At 41.7% G+C, this 25,002-nt stretch overlaps 1 protein-coding gene across 1 annotated transcript in view; it reads right to left on the reverse strand.

Annotated features, from left to right (window-relative positions):
- Positions 1-25,002, reverse strand: part of etf1a (eukaryotic translation termination factor 1a) — a 99,612-nt gene that overhangs the window by 16,815 nt on the left and 57,795 nt on the right. Inside the window, exons 7-8 of the mRNA XM_060910449.1 lie at positions 24,440-24,569; positions 19,145-19,318 (exon numbers count right to left, since the gene is read on the reverse strand). Of these exons, the coding sequence (XP_060766432.1) occupies positions 19,145-19,318; positions 24,440-24,569 (304 nt within the window). The remainder of the gene's footprint in view (positions 1-19,144; positions 19,319-24,439; positions 24,570-25,002) is intronic.

The following is a 25,002-nucleotide window of genomic DNA, read 5'->3' on the forward strand; positions in this document are numbered from 1 at the left end:
CCCACAGTCCAAAGACATGCAGGTTAGGTTAACTGGTGACTCTAAATTGAGCGTAGGTGTGAATGTGAGTGTGAATGGTTGTCTGTGTCTATGTGTCAGCCCTGTGATGACCTGGCGACTTGTCCAGGGTGTACCCCGCCTTTCGCCCGTAGTCAGCTGGGATAGGCTCCAGCTTGCCTGCGACCCTGTAGAACAGGATAAAGCGGCTAGAGATAATGAGATGAGATGAGGCTTACATCAGGTGATACTTTGGGGAAATTTCAGTCAGATCACTAGAGATGAAAGTGGAGCAAAGAAAAAAAAATCCTGAACTTTTGAAAGTCAAACTAAGATTTTTTTTGGGGGGGGGGGGGGGGGGGGGCGTCCCCTGAAAAAATTTAATAACACGCAAAACTCTGCATTCTAGTGCATTTTAGTACTTATTTTCACTAAAACAAGTTATAACTTTTAAGCCTTTTTCTTTCATGTACATTAATGATTAACATGTCAAAAATATCTAATGTAATTCCCCGAGTTAATGAGTAATTTTCAGGAGTGCGTTTAGAAAACGCAGTGATTTTCCTGCTACACAGTTCATTACTTTGAAAAAAATCAGGCAGTTGAAGGTAAACTCAGCAAAATCCCAAAACAGTCCTGTTAAAGTAAAGGTCTGTTAGGCAGCTGGGCCATAGAAGGTTCACGCTGCACGTTCACGTGAAGAACCGGACCCTGGGCCATTAAACTTCATGCTTGGATGTTCACGTGTTGCGTCTGTTCTACTTTGACCGAGTAACCAACAATATGGACTCTTCGGATGACGACGATTGCCTCATTCTGCTTTTACTGAGACAGAGGAAGAGAAAAAGGAACAGAATTTGGAGCCGAGAACACTTCCTTCTGAGAGAAACCCGTGGTGAATTTCACCGAACATTCTATAATCTGCTTGACAATCCCGATGAAGAACTATTTTTCAATTATACCATTCAATTATATTTTTTCTGAAGTTTTCCCCTGAAAGCATAGTTATCTCCCTAGACCCGTTCTGATTGGCTGGCGCGGCGGTGACCGCATGCATTGACTGGAATTTCCATCTTCACGCCTAGAAAAAAGTGTGCATGTTCATTTCTCGCTTCACGCGTGAAGTGTGCAGCATGCAACGTGAACGCCGTTCTATGGCCCAGAGCAAGTCATGCTACGTTTGTCCACTTTTCTTTACACGCGTGTAGCGTGCAGCATGCAGCGTGAACCTTCTATGGCCCAGCTGCCTTAGAGTTTCTAAAGCTTTCAGGTTTCAGTGTTGGGGACGTTGAGCCTCGTTTATCAATCTTTTAGTCGAGTTGTGCGTTTGCAGAAGCTAAAGTGAACTAAAAAGCTCCAATTCAGATTTATGCAAGTTGAAGTCAATTGTTTACATTAGTTCGTATTGTCTGTAAATTTAAACACGCCAATGAATACCACATTTCTCATGTAAATCAGGGGCGTAGGGTGTGTGTGTGTGTGTGTGTGTGTGTGTGTGTGTGTGTGTGTGTCACACACTGACTGGCAGCCTGAGTGCATTATGTAACAAAAAAATTCCCATTGCTAGTTTTAGGTAGCTGAGAAACCGGCTCTTCCATTATTGCTGTTTCTTCCACGGTTTCTTGATGTGTTCTAGAAACGGCACTAAAACTTCACTTCAAAGCCACAAAATGCAACTTTGATGGAAAAAAAATATAATAAATTGCTGACCTGTCTTCACGTCGAAAGAAAGAGGAAAGTTTTGCTTGTTTTGACACGGCGAATTATTAACACAAGAGGAAATACTTACTGGAAAGCTTTGACCCGTTTCTTCATTACCCCCTATCAAAAATCAAAATCAAGTGGGTCGCAACACTTCTGCTGGAGGGAGTGTGGATCGGACTCGGCAGACCATGCGCATATTTTCTGGTTATGCCCACATGTTCAGCCTTTTTGGAAGGGAGTGGGAAACTTGATAGAGGTTCTGGACCTGGTCATTGATTTCTCTTTCAATGTACTGTACCTCGGACATGTCCCTCAAGGTCTTAGTAAAAGTGACACATATCTCCTGAAGATATTTATGGTTGCAAGTTTTTAAAAAAAAAAAAAAAAAAAAAAAAAAAAAGCAATAACTAAATGCTGGCTTCAGAAGAACCCTCCCACCATCTCTGCCCTCATCAATACTATCCGTCTGATGGAGAAAATGACTTTCACCCTTCGACTTCAAAAAGAGAAGGGGGATGTACTTTGGAATAAATGGGACTGTTATTACCAAATAAACATTGAGTAGCTATATCTATATCCTCTTGACACCTCTTAAATCTGGTGGTATGTACCTGTGACTGTTTTTTTTTTTTTCCTTTTTTACTGATTGTATTACGTGCTGTCATGTCCCAGACCTCCCTTGTTTCTGTTTTCTTGTTGGAAAAAGATAAAAATAAAAGTGTTAAAAAAAACAGGAAATGCTCATAATTCGCAATTAAAAAGACTGCAGCTACACTGGCAGCGTGAACATGCTTTCTAGTGCGATTGTGTTGCGCTTGCGCAGAAGTATCAGTCCTACGCGCCTTAGCTCGTGCGCCTAACGAGCTCCAGCACGCGTGCCGTTAACAGAGAACACCTGTCTTTAATCAATGAACTATGTTTGGGCTATTTAAGGACGGCGCCCATGCAAGGACGATGCGAAGTATTACGCCGCGTCTAGGAACGCGAAAAATCCAAAAAATAAATTTCTCCATTCGGGAGACCGGAGATTTTCAAGGAGTTTTGTGAAATATTCGCATTTCCGGGTAAATCCGGAAGACTTTCATCTATAGATCACCCATTCCCCCCACCCCACCCCACACACACACTCCTTTTCCCAGGGTATAATATGCCGGGACTCCCTAAAGTGAATGACGCATGAAATGGAATGACGAATGACAGCTAGTGATTTGAACAATAAATGGTCCCTTGTCATTCAGATTCTTATAAATGGAATAACGATTGAAATGTAGGTGGAATGACATGCTTTCAGCTCATGAAATGGAATGACATTGTTTCTAAGTGGAATGACATACTTTTAGGTTATGTTATCAGTGATATCACCTTTTACAAATGGAATGACAGCGTTTCCAGGTGGAATGACATACTTTAAGCTAATGTTATCAGTGATATCCCCTTTTACAAATGGAATGACAGTGTTTTTAGGTGGAATGACATACTTTGAGGCAATGTTATCAGTGATATCACCTATAACCTAACCCTAACCCTAGAAACAATGTCATTCCATTTGTTAATTTGATATCACTGATAACATTGCCTCAAAGTATGTCATTCCACCTAGAAACCTTATCATTCCATTTGTAAAAGGTGACATCACTGACAACATTAGCTCAAAGTAAGGCAATACATATAGAAACCCTGTCATTCCATTTGTAAAAGCTGATATCCCACCAAGCACCCACTTATCTTATCCTAGGGAGGTCTAAAACTAAAGATTTCAATCGTTATTCCATTTGTAAGAATCTGAATGACAAGGGACCATTTATTGTTCAAATTTACTACCTGTCATTCGTCATTCCATTTCATGCGTCATTCACTTTAGGGAGTCCTAATATGCCCAATGTTTCAGTGAGTTTTGTTTTTTTTAAAGAAAAAAATATAAAAAATCTGCATCTACAATTCTAAGCAACGTAACAGTTCTGTAAAAATAGACAACGGCATTTTTTCCACTCAGGGTACACATTTGGAGAAATAAGACGTTATGCAGGTGTATTTTAAAAAATATGTCAAGTTTCTTGTATTAAACTTGTATGTTTACATTAGTGTCATCGGATCACCACAGAGAACGCTTTTTAAATTTTTAGTTTCCATGTTGATTTTCATTTTTTTTTTATGCCTTTTTGGTCCATTTTAGGGCCGTTTTGGCATGTTCTACTGTTCCACTGTACATTGAGCGCTATATATCATACAAAATCCCACATTTCTAGTGCATTTTGTGCTAGAAGATTGATATGAATGATAATGTACTATCTCTGCTTAATTTAATATCTGCATATAAAGGAGTCATTTATCACCTGGCAAAAATTTTGCAGTTCTTTAATAACGTGCCCGTTGTTATGCCAAATGATGTTTTTGGTCAGTGTTCTCAAAAAGGAACCCAGAAATTCAAGCACTGATTCTTTTAATGGTCTCCATTTTGGTAGTTTCAGTCTCTATATATGTAGGAATAATGCACAGAAAAAAATGTGTTGACTGTAAGGCACCGACACCTTTCAGCGTTCATTGAAAACGTTCACTGGGATAATGGAAAAAGCAATGTAGTCTCCGTAGCCCTCTCTAAACTCGGGGTTTAATCAGGGTTAAAGAATTTCCCGTAATGTTTTTATAATTGCCATGAGAAATAAAGGTAGAAAAATGCCTTTAGTCATTACAGACTTGAAGTAATTGCACTGAGTAGTGGTTTAATTGAGAAATGTAGTCTCCGTAGCCCCCAATTCTTCGTTAGGCGTTTCTTCGTGAGAAAAGATTTTTGATTCTGTGCTCATTGCCATACATGGTTTTTTTATTTAAGTTAAAGCTATCATTAAAATGTTCTACAACCGGAAATAAATCTTTTAACACGCCAACTGCATAATAACACAGGCACATATACTGGTGTCGTCTCCGAGGCCCCCACCAATTCACCGAAACGATGGTCTTGATCAACAGGCCATATCTTCTGAATCCGATGAGGATACCTTATGAAATTTTCACACTAATATTAACATATGTGGAAACAAAATGCACTGACTATAAAAGTCTGAAAACTTTCAGAAAACGACCATTTTGGAACAGAAATGTGTACCCTGAGTGGAAAAATGCCGACAATGTTCATGCGCACATCTTCATAATGGCCTGTAATAGCAAATAGGTTTAAAAATAAAAAAAAATAAAAATCAAGCTTGAGGTGAACCCCTGAAGAATTTATAGAATTAAGAAATATTTTTCAATCCTTTCCATTTTGGTCACTGGTACATAATTAAGACAGGGACATTACTTTTATCACCTTGCGGGATTTCATGCACCCTTGTGGTGAATCATTAACTTCAAGTGCACATCTTGGGTAAATTCAGGAGCGAGATCGATGTAATTCTCCTATTTTATATTAAACTTTGGTCAAATATCTGTCACATTTTGTGCAATGTTTTTTACCTTGCGCAATACCAGAAAAATTCAGTTGAAATCAAGCCATTTGAGGTGAATTGGTCCGTCTCTGAAAAAACTTGGCGTTTGGATTTCCCGGCAAACATTGATTTGCGGGACGCCTCCTTCTGAATCCTACGTCAGCGCTGGTTTGTTTATGAGAAAACGACCTGGTGGTTTTCTGCAAATTTCTTCAACGTCATCGCGTAATTATTAAAATGGTTAACAGATGTATCGTAGGAGGGTGTAGCAACACCAATCTTGATGGGATTAGTACTCATCGTTTCCCAAAAGACCGGACAATGAGAGAGAAATGGGAGCGCTTGGTCTACACAGGCTGTGCACTGAAACCGTGCAAAGCTCGCGCAGCCTGCTGGCGCTTCCGCAGGTGACGTCACGAATCTGGCTCCAGACTCCCTTGGGATTTTTCCAGACGCGTTTTATTTTATTTTTTTCTGCTGTAGACAGATGGCCTTGTGCAAAATTACCCTTCTGGATGAGTGTGTAAAGGGACATACTTTCATATTAAAAAAAAAACACGAAATTGGTCCAGGATATGCACTTCAATGGAAGAAATGCGTTTGGAAAAACTTCTGACTGACCGTAATCCGAGATCGCTTAAACGCTTGAAGTCGAATTGTCAGAAATCAACAGCAGAACTCAGAGCTATGTTTAATATTCAAGGTAAGAGCACTGACACATGCATAATGCGATGAGAATTCAAGACTGGGACTAAACCATGAGTGGCCAAATGGATATTAACCTCACTAAAGTGGTTCTCTTATCAGATGAGAAGACCTCTCATTGCTCAGGAGCACAGAGATTGGAATCTGAAGCAATGGAAGGTCGTCATGTGGTCAAAGGCATCCAGATTTACCCGATTCCAGAGCGACGAGCACATTCCCATGCAGGGGTTGGCCAAGGATGGCTCACGTGACATAAAACAGTTCTGCACTGTAGCGATATAACTGTATCGGTACGAAACCCACAAATGTATGGGTTTCGTACCGGTACAGTATCAGTACTGTAGCGCTTTGCCGTAGTGTGGACAGATGAAATACATATCAATCAAAATATATTCTTTAAAGTTATTTTCTGGATTTTCTTTTTGATATTCTGTCTCTCCATGTTAGAATACATCTACCGTTAAAAGTATAAAATGATCATGTCTTTATTAGTGGGCAAACCAACAAAATCAGCAAGGGATCAAGTACTTTTTACTCTCACTGTATATGAGCAATTCCAGCGTTATGGACGTGACACTTGAACTCAAAATGGCAACAAATGACCCAGTGCATGTTTTATTGTCTCCCAGTATTTAAACAGGTGTTGCATATTTTAAGGCTGTACCATACTGGAGAAGTGATAGAACAAGAACAATTCCCATAGTACATCTAGGGCATGCCAGAAAACGCCAATAAAAGATGCGTTATGGATGTGACAGAAAAAGTATCACTTTTCTTGGGTGACTGTACATTTTTATCAAACTCTGTGAAATTGTAAACCTAATGTCGAAATGGAGATATCCGTTTGATAGAGGGGTCCAAGGTGAATATTAAAAAATCTTTGTTTAAAATATTTTGTATTTCATGCAGAGTTTCGGAAGGAAAAGTCAGCGTTATGGATGTGACGAAATTCCGTTATGGATGTGACGCGTCTGAAATGGACATGGCATATGTTTAGAAAATCAGCAATTTAACCACCATAACCCTTTGAAAAACTCTCTAAATATCAGCTAAAACTATCAAAGTTCTTAAATAATATTTAGGATGGCTATTGTTTTGCTGTTTTGTGGATTTTAGCATACATTTCTGTGGCTTGTGGCAATAATATAGAATTGTACATGATCAAAGTTGATTTTAGCTTGGGTTTTACATTATAAGAAAGAAAGACTGACAGTGACAGATTAGGTTGGTTACAAATTGGTTCAACTTATTCACATCTGTAAAATACAGGCCTAGGTGAGATCTCTGGGAGTGGTTTTGATGCATTACATGTTGCTTTATTTTTGCATGGTGAGGTTGACATTTACATGGAATTGCCCATATGTGAACACAGCTTTAGACACCCTGTTGACAATTCTGCAAACTGTGGACTTGTGAACTCCAAATAGATCCCCATCAACCATTTGAAAGCAACCTGTGGCACAAAAGTGCAAAGCAACCAAGAGCTGGAGAAGTGGCGGCGGCACAGCAGCGTTCCCGTCACTTCTGTGCTTGATAGCTGGCCCAACTTTCCCATTGAGGTAAATTACAGACTCTTTTGTGACTCTGTACCGCTGGAAAAACTCACTGTTGCTATAAAGTTGCATAGGGTTAAGCCTATCTCGAATATTCCTGCGTGGACCTCTTTCTTCCAATTCCAACAAGCGAGTATATGCAGCCATGTTAGTAACACTGAAAACCTTTAACTTAAACCTCCTCCGGGGGTGGTTTATTTTAAACTGGCAATCCAGGTTTATCCTGGCTTTAAAAATTACTGGTGCAACAGATTTAAATTTAACCTACGTTTAAGTGTGATTTAAACCTGAGATTATCCATGGTTTCGATTTAACCAGAGATTAACGTAAACTAGGTTTAAGTTTGGTGCAACAGTCAATAAACTGTGATTTAATCCAGTTTAAAAATTAAACCACATTGGTGCAACCCAGCCTGAAAGCCTTTGGGACGTGCTTGAGAAGACTTTACAGAGTGGTTTGAAGCTCGCCATCAAGACAAGATCGCAACAAGAGTGTTCAGAGGGCACAATATCCCCCACTGGCAACTCTGCCATAACTCTGGGAAAATACGACTGAATTGAACGACATTGCAATACGCGTATTACTGACGTATAACAAAGAATCCTGTCAAGTTTCGTGAAATTCCTCCAAAAATTCTAAGAGTCGACGACTTCAGAATAGGGATGGCGAAAACTAAAAAAAAAAAATATCTTGACCGACCACCGAGCCTCATTAGCCGGTTAAAGTCGGTTAACCTAGGAGTTAAAATTCTAGAATTGGAATTATTATAATCTATTCTAAATCTAACCGCGAGCATCCGCACATTCAGTCCCAGTCGCTGCCCTCCACTCACATTACCTTTTCTACAGCGCGAAACATTTAGTCAAACGCGGCACTGCTGTCGAGGGGTTTGTATTGGAGCGGAGGACAAATGGCTCCAGCTTAGAGACAGTTTCAGTTGGCCATGATGATGTTGGAAATAAAGTCAAGTGCTAGAAGTAGTACATAACATTCAGTGATGGGAATAACGGCGTTAAAATAAAGGCTGTTATAACGCCGGGTAATCTAATTAATTAGCTACAATCGTTATAACGCCGTTACCAATATCAACACGCCATTACTGCATGGTATTGAAGTTGCTCTGAAGCCGTCACCGACTTGGCTCACAGACATAAAAGCTGCGTTTGTCACTCCCCCTCCAGACACCGCTGTCGTTTCATTCTCTCCCCTTCCCTCCAAAAGTCAGCATCTGCGCCTTTAGTTTGTGTGGAGAGATCTGATCTGCAATAACATGTATTGTTGGCTACAGACCGAAACATACTTTCAGAATGCACTGGCCAAGGCAGGACTAAACTCGATCTTCCTTCTAATAATAATTAAAAAAAAAAAATAAAAAAAGTAATTTGTAAGCTAAAAAGCCTGTGTCTACACTTTTCTTTCGCCGAGTGGCAGCTGTCTTCAACTGGGGCGGGAGGGCGGGACATGACTGAATGGGTGTTTCTGATTTGTCAGCTGTCGTCCTTACACCGCATGGCATGCCCCAAGCGTTTACAACACAGAACTCCAGGTTCTCTGCTCCAAAATCAGCAGCTTCAAAACGATTGATTTTTTTTTTTTAACCGACAACCAAAAAAAATTAACCAGGTGACGATTCGGTCAACCACCGGTCAAACGGTCATCGGTTAACATCCCTACCTCAGAAGGAGGAGTGCCCTTCCCGGGATAGACATCGCCACGATAACCTCCCTTCGGGCCTTTTGGCCAACAGGGGGGATTTAAAAAAAAAAAAAAAAAAAAGAAAAGCTACTCTGGATGGATATCAATGTTGTACAAGGTTGTTAAAACAATAACGGTGAACAAGTGCCGTGACCAAAGCTAAAGGTGGTCCAATGAAATTAGTACGCATTTTTTTTTTTTGGACTCTGCAGTGTATAACAATCTTGGAACCGTGTGTAGTAGTTGTGAGAAAGTCTTTGTTTTTCAAAAATACAAATGTGAACTGGGCCAACAAATTTGACCCAAATACATAATCAGGATCAGCCATCGAGGACTGGTGAACCATTTAACTCTACTCTGAACACACACACACACTCCTTCGCGAGCTCAGCTTGTCCAAGTTTGACCAGAGTTTACCAGTTTCGACATATAGTAAAAGATCAGGGTCTCTGCACATTTCTGACCAGCAAAAATAATACTTTTTAAGACCATTTTAAGACCACTGAGTATAAAAAATAAGACCACTACCGCGGAACAAATATGTACAGTTTAAAAAAAAAAGCACACTCTAGGTTAAGTTCAAAGCATTTTTTTTAAATAAATAAGTGCATCTTCTGCAGAACCCACAGTATTTCTGCCTTCAGCGTAGCGGTTGGGGCGAATGCCGCGAAAGCACTTGTGCTGGGACCCGGAGACCAGGGCTCGAAATTAACTTTTTTTCTTTGTGTCCCCCAGTGGTCCCGAATTCTGTGTTGTATTGTCCCGAATGGAAGCAATAGTGTCCCCATTTTTTTCCTCTCTGAAATAACCAGTGGTTAATATTATCATATGAAGTTACTATTATATTTGTAACTATGCGATTTTGAATCCTTTATATCCTTTTTACAATAAGTCACAAGACACAAGCGACACATGTCCTATACATCATCTACTTCAAAATTACAGTTATTGCATTTTCAGTTTATTAAACTTTGGCGATCTCACTGTATGAATAGATACCTGTTTATTTAAAGGGGCCAACGAGCTCATTCAGAAAATGTTTCAACTCCCTACATCTGCAGTACACTTTAGTTGAAAATAAGACCCCTTTTATGTTCATTTCATCTACTTATACCTTGAATATCTGTTGGCACTTATAAGGCCAACTTATCATTTTCACCATTACCGTTATCCATTTTATGAACTTTCCGTTATCCATTTTTATGAACTTTCCGTTATCCATTTTATCCGTTATCCAGCCACATCATTCCTGTTGTATTTTATAACGTGTCTAACAGTGTTCATTCAGTTGCTAGCGTTGCCTGCAGACCAGGCGATGACACTTTGGATCCTGAAGGTCCCGGAGACATTATGTCTGGGCTTTCAGTTTCTTCCCCGCGGTCGGTCCGCTTCAACCACTTCAGCATTTTTGTTCAGGCAAGAGTCGGCGCAGCGTGTGCGGTAGCAATTCCATTCCAAGTCCATATAATGCGGACACCGGCCGAAGATTCTAGAACAGAATGCGCTGCTCTGTAGCCTACGGATGCAGGTGCATCGAAAGTGTAGCTACTATGTATTTTTCGCTGTTAACGTTTTAAAATTAAAATTGACAAATTAGGTGAATGTCTACGTATGTGTTACAGCTTTGTAAATAATATTAATGTAGAACTTTTTTTCTAGATCTATTTTTTTCCATTGTCCCGGGATTGTCCCAGATATAATAATTTTGTGTCCCGATGACATTTTTTATGGTCCCCGGGACGTCGGGACACCGTTAGTTTCGAGCGCTGCCGGAGACGCTAAAGCTGGCGTTGCACTTTTTGTGACCGTAGAGGCGAACATTGGCATGAGGACTGTTGTTGCCCGACTAGCAGCATAGCGCATATGCTTTTCCCCTTTCGAGTGAGCGTCAAGGGCTTTACAGCCCATTGTTGTTAACTTGATGTCTTTCCGACATACCTTACATCTCGCTTCATATTCTGAAGTTGCTGTTGTTAGCCAACTTTTGTATTTTGGCTCCTCAAGCCACTTGTTACTAAACTTACACTTCCCCATCTCCGTTCAAGTTCAACCACTTCTTCCTCGTCTGCTCTACTCTCAATGGTTCTACTACATGGGTAAAAGAACACACTGCCCCTGTGGCGTGGTTCCTGCGCTATTAGAACTAATGCTAGACACACAACGGCTCTTGTGCTACTTGTTCAGCATCTTGATAACAAACGACGCTGGTTGAATAAATAATGTTAGCGCGGAAAAAAAATCCAGACATATGTTTTTTTTTCATTTACCGTAGGCTACGCGGATGAAATTTAATACCTCCCATGTGAAATTTAATACCATAGCTCAAAAAATAGCGAAATATAATGCTTTTTAAGACCTTAAAAAACACATTAAAAATAAGACTAAGACTTTTTAAGGATCCGCGGAGACCCTGAAGATACTACGGCTGGGACGATTATCCGACGTAATTGACATTGTCGACTATAAAAATTATTCGACGTGGAATTTTAGTGTCGACACGTTGTGTAAAACCACACAGGGAAAATTTTCATAGAACAAAACCGGAACGTTTATATCAATCGTCTTTGGTTTAACCGGATACAAACGCAGAGCAAGGGCTGGGACGACGCGTTGACGTAATGGATTACGTGAATAATTTGCGTCTGTGTAATCTACTTTCGCAACATGGCTGCGTCTACCAGCAGTACAACGGAGCGTGTCGAGCAACACGTGGCAAAAAAGGCTCGCACACGGTCATCCAAAGTTTGGGAATACTTTAATCTTGACACCAACAGTGGGGTCGTCTGCAGACTCTGCAAAGTGCATCTGGCATATCGCTCTAGCACGACCGTCATGCACGGGCACATGAAGAGGAAACACGCTGGTGCAGCGAGTCAAGATGGCAGCAAAACTCCAGAAGTTCTGTTTACTTTCTTTGCCTCTTCTCCACCCAAGCCTGGAAACGTCACCACAGTCAGATTGATTTGTGTAATTTTTTTTATATCATACTAAATTCTGCACCGCTACTGGAGCTGACGTTAACGCTGTTTTAGCCGGTTTACGTTTTCTTTCTGTTTACTTATTCCGTGAGTGAGTGAGCAAGCAAGCCAAATTATCGTTTACAACTATTTTCACAGAATGTAGCTTCCTTGCTCACTGACGTAAACCTAACTATGATAAAAATGCTTCTCTAGTTTTGAAATCATTCCATCTTTTAGCAACTATCGGCCTACTGAAGCAATTTATTCAGTAAAAAATATTGCAGTGATTATTAACTTAATCCTAGAGATAGAAATCCTATTGAATTTGAGGACCAATATCTCTGAATAGGTGCATGACAACACAGCAATAGCTTAGAAATTATATCCTCAGGTTTCAGATTTGCGATTGTCATTCATGTGCATTATGTTAATCTTTTTCAGAGCAGACAAACAGCGGTCTCAAAAGTAGCCGGTCACCGGCGGCAAATCGCCGGCTATGGCTTGTTATGCCGCCGGCTATTGTCAGTCAAGTCACAAAATTTAATATTCAATATTTCTGACAGCAAAAAAAAAAAAATTGTGAACGTAAATTACATCCACTATGTCATGTATGTCCGTTGCCGCATCAACTGCGTTTACATCCTCGACACGAGTGCAGCCATTACTGCCGCCTGTGTTGCCAGATTGCGCGTTTTCCCGCCCAATCTGGGCGGTTTTAAGTGCATTTTGGCGGGTTTTGAACATATTTTGGGCTGTAAAACGTCAGCAGTATCTGGCAACATATTTTTTTTTACTTAATACAAGAAATTAATGGATGCCAACGTTTTTGCCAAAATGGTATTTTATTGTCCATTGTTTAGGCAGCTTCAGCATCACACTGTGAGATTCTGTTCAAATTGTTTTTTTCTTCTATGAAGCCTGAGCCATTTATTTTATTAGTTTATAATTGTTTAATTTAGTCTTCAGGAGGGACTGCCTGCACACAGTACTAGTATTAATAGTTTTTTTTTTCTTACATGAAAGCTGAGGCGTTTATATTATATTTTAAGGTAACTTCATGTTGTGCTGTGAGGTTCTCTGCACTTTAACTTTTGAACCAACAGGTGCATTTGGATAAGTAAAGCCTATTTTTCTGCATTTTTGTAGTCCTGGTAATCTTTTATATTGGTAAAGTTGTTTATAGGACCATTTCTCAGTGTCTTTGTTTTTTTAAATCAATAGTTTTTCAGTAATAACTTAATATTTAACATATCACTCAATTTTAAACAACCCCCGCACCTCCCCCATAGTCTCCAAAATTTCTGTGGGAAACACTGGCGTGCGTAACAACGCTAATCAAGCTTAAGCTAGATGACCCGCCTCAAATACCCGTCCCGGGTAAATGTTATCCCAATTTTAGATGGCCTGTTCCAAACCATCCCGCTCCATGAAAAATTTGTACTTGCATGCATGCATGCATATCTATCTATCTATCTATCTATCTATCTATCTATCTATCTATCTATCTATCTATCTATCTATCGCCCTGCACGCTTTGCGTGCATTATGTATGCCGCTGGCAGACATTTTACCATTTTGCACCCTGCTGTAAATTATTTGTACCCTGCTATTCTCCCAAACTTTGAAGCCCCTGGACAAAGCAGTGTGGGGGATTTTTTTTTTTTTCAAAAAAAAGGACCTCAAATCCCTGCAATCCCCGGACGGCTGCAGACCTCACTGACAGCATTTTACAGGTGCTTATAAAGGACATGAGACCCGTCTCCACTGTGGAAGGTGAAGGCTTCTGTGACTAGGGCTGGGAATCGATCCAGATTTCCTGGATCGATTCGATTCCGATTCCTAAGGTCACGATCCGATTCGATATCGATCTACTTAGATATTGCTGGGTCCAGCAGTTGCAGGTCAACGCCACCCTCTCGGCAGACTTCAGCCAATGTGCAAGTGTGTCTTTTGTTTTCGCATACATTTTTGGGATAACAGTTTCCCTCAAATGTTTGCGACTGGGTAGGACATAGCGTGGTTCCAGTCTCTTCACCAGTAGTTTGAATCCAGCATTTTCTACGACACTGTAGGGGCATAGGTCTTTACTAATAAATATTCCAACACCCTCGGTTATGCTCAAGGCACGCTGAGAATTTGAAGGAAATTTAACACCAAATGCCTTCTCCAGTGCAGTTTGATTCGCCGCAGGTTTAGCTGAAACTGTGTCGGCGTGGTGCCTGGATAAGTGGTTGCGGAGATTGGTTGTATTGCCACTATATTTTACCTCTATGTGGCACAGTTTGCACGCTGCTTTTGTTCTGTCAAGTTAGTCTCTGTCCTCGTAACGTTTGAATCCAAAGTAATGCCATACATCAGCTTTCAGGCCAGGCGGTGATTTTAGCCGCGCAGCTTCAGCCATCTCGCGTTCTTAAGTTTCGATTTCGTTTGTCGGCACCCGCTTTTTATAGCGGTCCTTGCGCGGTCGAGAAAATAGTGCCTATAGCCACCTGGAAGAGATCAATCCACACATTTTTGAATCGATCTCGTATTTTTTGAACGCGAATCGATATCGGATCGTGGATCGATCTTTTGAACCCAGCCCTATCTGTGACATGATTAAAACATTTCACCCAGGGTATGCACTTCCCTCCAGGCATCACTTCATGGATTTAATAGAGAATATACAGTGCTGAGCGTAAATGAGTGCACCCCCTTTGAAAAGTAACATTTTAAACAATATCTCAATGAACACAAACAATTTCCAAAATGTTGACAAGACAAAGTTTAATATAACATCTGTTTAACTTACAATGGGAAAGTAAGGTTAATAATATAACTTACATTACACATTTTTCAGTTTTACTTAAATTAGGGTGGTGCAAAAATGAGTACACCCCACAACAAAAACTACTACATCTAGTACTTTGTATGGCCTCCATGATTTTTAATGACAGCACCAAGTCTTCTAGGCATGGAATGAACAAGCTGGCGACATTTTGCAACATCAATCTTTTTCCATTCTTCAGCAATGACCTCTTTTAGTGACGATGCTGGATGGAGAGTGATGCTCAACTTGTCTCTTCAGAATTCCCCAAAGAAAATAATTTCTTTACACCACAAAGGTGAAGACTACAAGAAGATCAGCAAAGCTTTACTTATCAGTCAGAATACTGTAGCAAAAGTGGTACAAAAATTTAAGAAAGATGGAACTGCAACCATCTCACAGAGACGTCCAGGTCATCCACGGAAGTTTAACACCTCGACAGGCGCGTCTTCTGATGAGAAGGGTTGAAGAAAATCGGCCTGCAAGTTCACTGCAGTTATCTAAAGAAGTAGAAAGCCAACCTGGGGTGACTATTTCCCGTGACACAATACGGCGTACACTGCAGAGGAATGGCATGCATGGATGCCGTCCATGAAAGAAGCCTCTCCTAAAGCCCAGGCACAAAAAAGCCCGCCTAGAGTTTGCCAGGGCCCATGCTGACAAAGATGAAGACTACTGGGACTCTATACTCTGGAGTGATGAGACCAAGATAAAGGTTTTTGGAACTGATGGCTTCAAAACTGTATGGCGTCGCAAAGGTGAGGAATACAAAGAAAAATGCATGGTGCCTACAGTGAAACATGGTGGTGGCAGTGTCCTTATGTGGAGCTGCATGAGTGCTGCTGGTGTCGGGGAGCTGCATTTCATTGATGGCATCATGAATTCACAGATGTATTGCTCTATACTGAAAGAGAAGATGCTACCATCACTCCGTGCCCTTGGTCGTCGTGCACTTTTCCAACATGACTAAACACACATCTAAGGCCACTGTTGGATTTCTGAAGAAGAACAGGGTGAAAGTGATTCAGTGGCCAAGTATGTCTCCTGATCTGAACCCAATCGAACACCTATGGGGAATTCTGAAGAGACAAGTTGAGCATCACTCTCCATCCAGCATCCAGTCACTAAAAGAGGTCGTTGTTGAAGAATGGAAAAAGATTGATGTTGCAAAATGTCGCCAGCTTGTTCATTCCATGCCTAGAAGACTTGGTGCCGTCATTAAAAATCATGGAGGCCATACAAAGTACTAGATGCATACCTGCAAACTCATGAGGGTTGAAAAAGGTGACAAACTACCGGTAACCCCCCCCCGGCCCCCTTAAACAGCGTGCGATCAAGGAAAATAAAGGGAAGAGACAACATTTAAAACAAAAACAAGATTTATTCATTTTTAGCTTTGCAATTTTCAGTTTTGCATCCGACACCTCATTACATTACCATTAAGGAAGGAAAAGTATAAAAAGTAAAATTTGAATTTAAAGTAAATTTTGAAGTGTGACACTGGAAACTTTCTTCAGCAGACCAGTTTATCATTTTTTTTTTTTTTTTAGACCTTTTGGCCCGAACAAGCCGTTCAAGGGCACGTTTATGCTGCTCTGCCATGTGCCTCTTCCGCGCCATGCTATCCTTCTTCACCACCTCTGCCCTATTACCAGCAGCACTGGTAGATGGCTGGACACCAAATTCAGCCCTCCTTTCCTTCAGTGCTGCCAAATTCATGGTGTGAGAGTGTGTGTGTGTGTGAGTGAGTGAGAGAGAATCTCTCTCTCTCTCTCTCTCTCTCACACACACACTCTCTCACTCACACTCTCTCACTTTCTCTCTCTCTCACAAACACTCACTCTCTCTCACTCACACACAACTAACTGGGTCTCTGAATACAACCGAGATCAACACATTACGTTATAGTTTTGACAATCCCACCAATAGTTTCACATAAAAATTATTTCTCTTACCCAAAACACGCGTTTATAGATCCTTATATTCAACAAAAAATGACTTTACTCAAACTGATTTGACTTTTTTCTGTTTTGTTTCAGCCCACAGAAACATCTTCCGTGTCGCGCGTTCGGTTCAAACGTAACAGCCCCGCCCCTTGCGTCATAAAAACGCGACTCTCAGACCACCAAATCACAGGTACCAAAAAAACACCCTAAAGCCTCTTTAAATCGCACTCATCGTAACACAGCTTTCTCCGCATACTAAAAATGTTTTTCCGTCTCCAGATGTAATATAGAGTTCCGGAAAAAATCAGAAAATATGATTCCGTGAACTGTTTTCAAGACTCAGTGTCCCGTTCTGCATTGCGTTTGGATGATCTCTGCCATCCTCCTATACACACCCGTATTCAAGAAAACCCCGCCTCTATTCAGTTACAATTCACGGATACTGTCCAGCGTTCTGTAAGACTATTGGCTCGTTGGAATGTCATCCAATCAGAGAGACGTTTGAAGTATGAAGAAGGCGGAAATGGTCTGAATGTGGGTGTGAGGAGAAAAGTAGTAGTAGTACTTTGAAGTAGTAGTACATTGAAACCAAATGTTCGGCAACGTAGCCTCACGCACCCCCCCCCCCCCTTCGGATCTACACGATTCACACAAGTGACCTATTTTGGGATCAAAACGGCGAATTTCGCCGAAAGGTGACTAGTTTGCAGGTATGTAGATGTAGTAGTTTTTGTTGTGGGGTGTACTCATTTTTGCACCACCCTAATTTGAGTAAAACTGAAAAAATGTGTAATCCAAGTTATATTATTAACCTTACTTTCATGTTATAAGTTAAACAGATGTTATATTAAACTTTGTCTTGTCAACATTTTGGAAACTGTGTTCATTGAGATATTGCTTAAAATGTTACTTTTCAAAGGGGGTGCACTCATTTATGCTCAGCACTGTACTTGGCCATCACAGACAAAGTGAAAGCTGCCCTGAAAAATATGTCACATCCAAAATCTCACCAAAAGGTCTTGCTTTTTGAGTTTGGAAAGTGTTTTGTTAAAGAATAATGCTCAGTGTGGTGTTTAAGAAATGTTTTAATAAATATCGAAATGTTAAAGGAACAGTCCACCGTACTTCCATAATGAAATCTGCTCTTATCTGAATTGAGACGAGCTGCTCCGTACCTCTCCGAGCTTTGCGCGACCTCCCAGTCAGTCAGACGCAGTCAGACGCGCTGTCACTCCTGTTAGCAATGTAGCTAGGCTCAGTATGGCCAATGGTATTTTTTGGGGCTGTAGTTAGATGCGACCAAACTCTTCCGCGTTTTTCCTGTTTACATAGGTTTATATGACCAGTGACATGAAACAAGTTCAGTTACACAAATTGAAACGTAGCGATTTTCTATGCTATGGAAAGTGCGCACTATAATGACAGGCGTACTAACACCTTCTGCGCGCTTCGGCAGCGCATTGATACGGAACTCAGGTATCAATGCGCTGTCGAAGCGCGCAGAAGGTGTTAGTACGCCTGTCATTATAGTGCGCACTTTCCATAGCATAGAAAATCACTACGTTTCAATTTGTGTAACTGAACTTGTTTCATATCACTGGTCATATAAACCTATGTAAACAGGAAAAACGCGGAAGAGTTTGGTCGCATCTAACTACAGCCCCAAAAAATACCATTGGCCATACTGAGCCTAGCTACATTGCTAACAGGAGTGACAGCGCGTCTGACTGCGTCTGACTGACTGGGAGGTCGCGCAAAGCTCGGAGAGGTACGGAGCAGCTCGTCTCAATTCAGATAAAAGCATATTTCATTATGGAAGTACGGTGGACTGTTCCTTTAACATTTCAGAAGGTTTTTTTTTGTGTGTGTGTGTTGGACGGGGCAAATTGTTATATTAAATAACTAACTGGAAAATAATTGCAATAAAATTATGAGGTTAATCAAAATATATTAGGCGTTAGATTAGTTGAATAATCGAAAAAATAAATGGCTAGATTAATCGTTTAAAGAGTGATCGTTTGAGACAGCCCTAAAGGATACAAGATGTCCTGTCCAAGGCTAACAATCAAATAGACCAGGGTCAGGAATGCAGGAAAAACACTACACACACCTGACAGCTGGATGATCCTGCTCGAAGAGAGCTTGCTCCACTGCCCTTGACTTCTTTCTACTCACTGAACAAATCTCACATCAGTGTGTACCCAAGCTTGGATCCATGCACTCATATCGCTCATGGATCCAAGTGCAGGGCTGTGGAGTAAAAAAAAAAGTGTGCGTGTGCACCAGTGTTTGTGTACCTTTGCTGTTTTCTATTACAGCATGATCATGGTGTCAGGCAGTGTGTGTGTGTGTTTACCGTTCTCTGCTCCGTTGCCCTCTGTCCCATGTACTCGTAGGATGTATCTCATGGTGTCCAGGTTCTCGTAAACGATGAGGATCTCCACTGCGCCCATCTCCAAGGCCTTCAGCGTGTCCTCCACACCAAAACAGTACTTCCCCGTGTCCTGGCTGATCTCATCAAAATAGCGACCTGAGGGAGACGGACAGAGCACATAAGGGGTGTTCACACAGCAACTTTTACCCCGGTGTAGCACCGGGGCTGCCCCGGTAGAGCGTTCACACGGTACAAAGTTATACCGGTGTCGCCCCTGAAAGCTGCTTAAACCGGTGCAAATCTAACCCTGCTCGGGAGGTGGTTTAAGAAATTTACTCCGGAGTAAATGCTAGTTTGCGGGGCAGCACCGATATAAAATGGGACGTCTGAACGCTACAGGGGTAGACTCACTACGCGTGAGGAGAGTTGATTACATACGGGCACTGCATAATTTGCATCCTGGTATTTTGCGCTTCCAAATTGGCGAATATCAACAACAGAACTGCGTGTCTTCCAGTGTTGCCAGATTGGGCGGTTTTAAGTGCATTTTGGCGGATTTGAACATATTTTGGGCTGGAAAACGTCAGCAGTATCTGGCAACACTGGTGTCTTCATCCACGTTGTTTTCCCGGCGCTTGGTGATACAATGACAACCGGGAAAAGGAAGTACATTTTCACGCATGCGCATATTTCACTTCCGCATTATTACTATCCAGGGTTCTCCACGAGGGGTTTTAGAGGTGCGGGCCGCCCCCCTTTCTGTGATTCCCGACCCCGTTTAATTTCTGCCGCCCCTTTACAAAAGGAAGCATACCTGCCAACCTGTCCGCATCTTGCGTAGCTGCTACGAATTTTTACCTCATTGTACGACTGTACGTTTTCCCATTAAAAAGTACGCATATCGTCCGAACTCGCATTTCAGTCAAGTTCTTGCTGAAGTTGATACCGCTGATCTGTGAGAAAACTCAAAGCCAGAATGGAACGCTTTGCCCGATCCCCCCGCCCCTCTTCGAGAGCGTGTGGCTCCGCCCTCTTCAGCCCCTCCCCTTCCTCCTTCACGTCTCTGACTTGAGTGCAGCGGTGCAGCCAGGTGGCTAGAGCGAGTCGGGGATTGAAACGTCGGTTAGAGACGTCGTTTTTATATTTGTAACAGAAACGGTTGTGTTTCACGTGTACTCAAGCTTCCTAGCCGTTATTTTGTGCATTTGCAAGTTCTTCATTTAACTTGGAAGCCGTCACTCGAGGTTGCATATTCGATGCGGTAACCAACGAAACCTGATTACAATTCCTCTCGCGCTCTCATTGAATCACTATGATGAGTACTAGGGCTGTAACGATACACCCAACTCGCGATTCGATTCGTATCGCGATTTTTGACCCACGATTCGATACGCCCACGATTTTTTTTAAAAATGTTTTTTTAAAGTAGTAAATTTGACTTAACATTTACTTACTTACATTAACTATTTAATAAATAATTCAGACCACTGCAGAGAATGAGTAATATGTATGCAAAAATGAACAAATGTATATCCAAAGATTGTTTTATTTCTCAAAATAATACTGTTGAGCCGGAAGCTCTGTTTTTTTCGGTTCTGAAAAAATAATTTTTCCAAATCGTGTAAATCCATTAAGATTTTTTTTTTGGGGGGTGGTGTGGCTCTCTCACTGTCTCACTCTCATCGGGCCAATGATTTTCTGTGATCGCGGAAAACAGATGGAAATTACGGAATTTTTATGGTGAAACATTGCTCGCGTGTCAAAATGTAACTGCCGCAGAAGGCTTCCGCCCAAGCAGACATGCCTTCAGTGTTGCCAGATATTGCTAACGTTTTCCATCCCAAAATATGTTCAAAACCAGCCAAAAAGCACTAAACCCGCCCAATCTGGCAACACTGCATGCCTTTCCGGTCAAGTGATTGTGACTGGCTTGTGGCACACCTAGCCAGCCAATGAGCTGCTTGTTTACAGATTCGCTCCCTGCGTCGCAACCAGAATGGCGACCGCTTAAAAGACATGAATGCTCTGCCAGTGGCGAGTGTGGACGTTGCGTGACTCGCAGAAGATTGTCGCAGGTCGGCGAAAAAACGACTTACTAATAGATATACAAAAATAAAAGTAATTTAAGTAAGTTTAAAATGTAATTTAAATAAAAAGTAAAAAGTATTCATAAATTGAAGTTTGGAAGCGCCTCTGTTTTTGGGCTGAGGAGAAGCTTGAAAGGGTGTACCGCGATTCTGCCTTCTTGTATCGCGATACGGATCGTGGCTCTGCGTATCGCGATTTCGATACGCATATCGTTACAGCCCTAATAAGTACCACTTTGTTGATGTGCTCAACAAAACGTAGTGTGTTGTATATCTTAAGGGCAGTCGGTAACTTCTGTCAGTGGTAGCCTAGAATGTTTGCAGATGATGTGAAGTCGAAAATTGGTCATCCCTCTTATGAAAAACCCTGCGTGGTACTGCAGTATCAAATGCTTTTTTATATAGTATTACTGCAGTAAATGCAATATTTCGAATGCAAATGCAATAGTTTGCACATGAAAAAGGCGTACTACAAAATACTGCAGTGTACTGTATAATGCAATATTTTTACTGTATAATGCAATATACTTCCAACATGTTAAAAAATGCAGAAGTCTAAACCTATTGCATGGGAAATTTGTGCAGACCATGTTTTGTGTTGAAAGTGCCTTTTTTACATACTGTATTAATTTAATGTGTTATTTATTTTGAAAGAGTGGCTCTGGTTTAATTTCATTTCATTTGCACATGTATTTAATGTTTGTTGTGCTTTTCAAAACGGAAGGACGTTCCCAAGAGCCATCAATAACAGTTTCCCAAAGTCTATCAATAGGAATGTTTTACAAAACTGGACTATGTTCCCAAGGTCAATCAATAAAACTGGACTGAAAGTGCGTTTTTGGTCTGCGGGGGCGCATGCGCGCCGGGTTGGGGTGAGGGACACTCATGAAATTGTACTCATAAAATTTTTTCAAGGTTAGCAGGTATGAGGAAGAGACGTCCCTTTGTTTTCTTTGTGACAGATAGCCTTTCTCTGTTGGAGTACCGACAACGTGACAACACCCGAGTGTGAAACTCATTTACCAGCAATTAGTTTAGTCAGTCTGACGATTATAGTCTAAGATAAGCGTTTCACACTTCGGCGTTTTTGACACATTGTTCTTGCGCCGGGAGATAACACGCCTTTATAATAACGTGTGAATCGACACCAAGTTCGAGATAACGGATTGTTATTGTCGGCAGAGAAATAAAGGATAAAAACAAAAAGTTCAAAGTTGGTGCGGCAAGCGTGATATTGCCTATGAAACCGTGAGGATATAACCTGGCTGTCAGGGTTACTGTCGCTCTTGAAGAAGTGCGTACACTCTGTCGAAATGTCTCTCGAGCGATTCGGTTTTACGTGCAAGCGTTCCACTGTCAACATCAAAAACATCGGTCCAATTGATTCCTCTATTCTAAATGATTACTATTTGAGAGTATTTTATGCAAATGACATATGTAAATTTATGCAAATTTGTTTCAAGGTCATCCGATTCACCCCACCCCCCTATATTTTCAATCCGTGGAGAACCCTGATTACTATCGTATGGACCCTTTTCACGTGACGTCACGACAAACGCGGCCGCCATTTTGGACATGTACTACCAGTAGTTTACCACAGCCAGCATTGAGGAACGGCAGCAAAGAAAGCTTTTACTTTCAGCAAGACTTCCATCATGCCACTATATTGTTGTGCACCTGGATGTAGTAACCATCAACAAACAAGGCAAGGGTTATCATTTTATCGGATCCCGATGGAGAAGACGGATAGCGGCCATTAACAGATTGGCAGCCCTCGGCATACCAGCACTTGTGTAGTGACCACTTTGTTGGAGGTAAGACGAATAAAATTAGCCAGAAAAGGCATTACATTGCTGTTAACATTCTGTGGCAGCGAGTGTGTAACCAAATAGGCTAAAATAACCCATTGTAACCTCTTTGTTCTTCTGTAGTAGCTATTGTTGACTAGCTAATGTCAACATCATCATAGCTGGTATGTTACTGTAGCAATGTTAACGTTCAGTCATTTGGATGACTGTTAAAACCTTTCAGTCTCAAGTTTTTCCTTTACTGGATTTACTAGTTTACTGTAATTATGATCCGGCAGCTATTTACACCGGATCCAGTGTAAATAGCTGCCGGAGCCAACGTCCGAGAATTAAGCAGCGCGCTCCGGCTTGCTCCCGGAGTGCTCCGGCCAAGGTTCCGGAGCTCGCTCCGGCTTGCTCGCCCTCAAATTAAACGGCTTGCTCCGGAGCAAGCCGGAGCACGCTGCTTAATTTGAGGGCGAGCAAGCCAGACTGCACTGCTTAATTTGAGGGTGAGCAAGCCGGAGCGAGCTCCGGAACCTCGGCCGGAGCACTCCGCGAGCAAGCCGGAGCGCGCTGCTTAATTCTCGGACGTTGGCTCCAGCAGCTATTTACACTGGATCCGGTGTAAATAGCTGCCGGATCATAATTACAGTAAACTAGTAAATCCAGTAAAGCCGGAGCGCGCTCCGGAACCTCGGCCGGAGCACTCCTGGAGCAAGCCGGAGCGCGCTCCGGAACCTCGGACGTTGGCGTGTACGTGTATGGCGATGGGTTTTTAACGACACAGGTATACAGATCATGTGGGCCGAAGTCAGGTAAAGACGAGGGCTTGGTGTACTTCCGTACGTCAGTGAGCAATCCTGGTGGAAGCAGGTAAACGTCGTTCTCTAAGCCTGCTAACCTCAATTTTTGCAAATACCTCTCCCTCTGCTCGCCCTGTAAATGCCCTACATCGCTGGATAGTGAAGGTGTTTTCTGCATCTCGCTCCTTTTTCTTTTATGTTTTTCGTTTGTCGCCTTCCTCGCATTCAAACCGATTCGAGCCGAAGTCCACTACATGTCCAAAATGGCGGTCGCGTTTACAAAGGTCATGTGACTGAAAAGGGTCAATAGCACGGTCGCACAAACTGCCGTGTGAACGCAAGTGGGGCTGCACCGGTGCTAACACGCTTCTCTCTAGTAAGCAGGTTTGTGACGCGTGAACGCTCCACAGAATTTACACCGGTGTAAGATATATCGCAACAAAATACATCGGTGCAGCATCGATGCAAATATGTGCCGTGTGAACACTCCTATAGAGAGGAGCTAAATGCACTCGACAAAAATAAGAAGAAGAATCACATTTTGGAAATCAACAAACCACTCGCCCACTCATGTTTGAGAGCCATCATGTTACGTACCTATTAGTTTCTTCTCCTGGATGAATTTGACGTTGGAGAGGACCTCGGCCGATAGCTCAATGGCCTGGTTGAAACCGTTCTCTCCTCCGTAAGAGATGTCCACCAGCTTCAGCACCTTTGCCTGTAACCTCTGCAATCAAACAAAGGCACGCAAGTCCGTCACGTTCCTGTGCGTCAATACAAAGCCAAATCTTTCCATACACTTCAGACTGAAACGAAGAGCAGCTACCAGGCCACTTCCGGCCACTGCCAACATCAAAGGAATGTATACTGCAGATCGATATTCATCATTAACATGATTAATTAATTAACGGTGTCCTGGACTGGTTTTGTAACTGACATTACAAACTTATTTAACATTTAAAGAATATTGGCTGGCTCGTCGGCTTTGACTCATTCAATATCATGCTAGCTGAATGGAATATATCTGATATACCATGAAAAACGCCGGCCAATATCATTATTATTATACATACACATTCCTTTTGGGTGTTCAGTGCATCTCGCTTTCAAAATTCTCTCAAAATCTTCTGCATTTAATGACCCAAACCTGGCAGCCATGC

This window comes from Neoarius graeffei, chromosome 2, assembly GCF_027579695.1.
Source record: "Neoarius graeffei isolate fNeoGra1 chromosome 2, fNeoGra1.pri, whole genome shotgun sequence".
Classification (NCBI taxonomy): domain Eukaryota; kingdom Metazoa; phylum Chordata; class Actinopteri; order Siluriformes; family Ariidae; genus Neoarius; species Neoarius graeffei.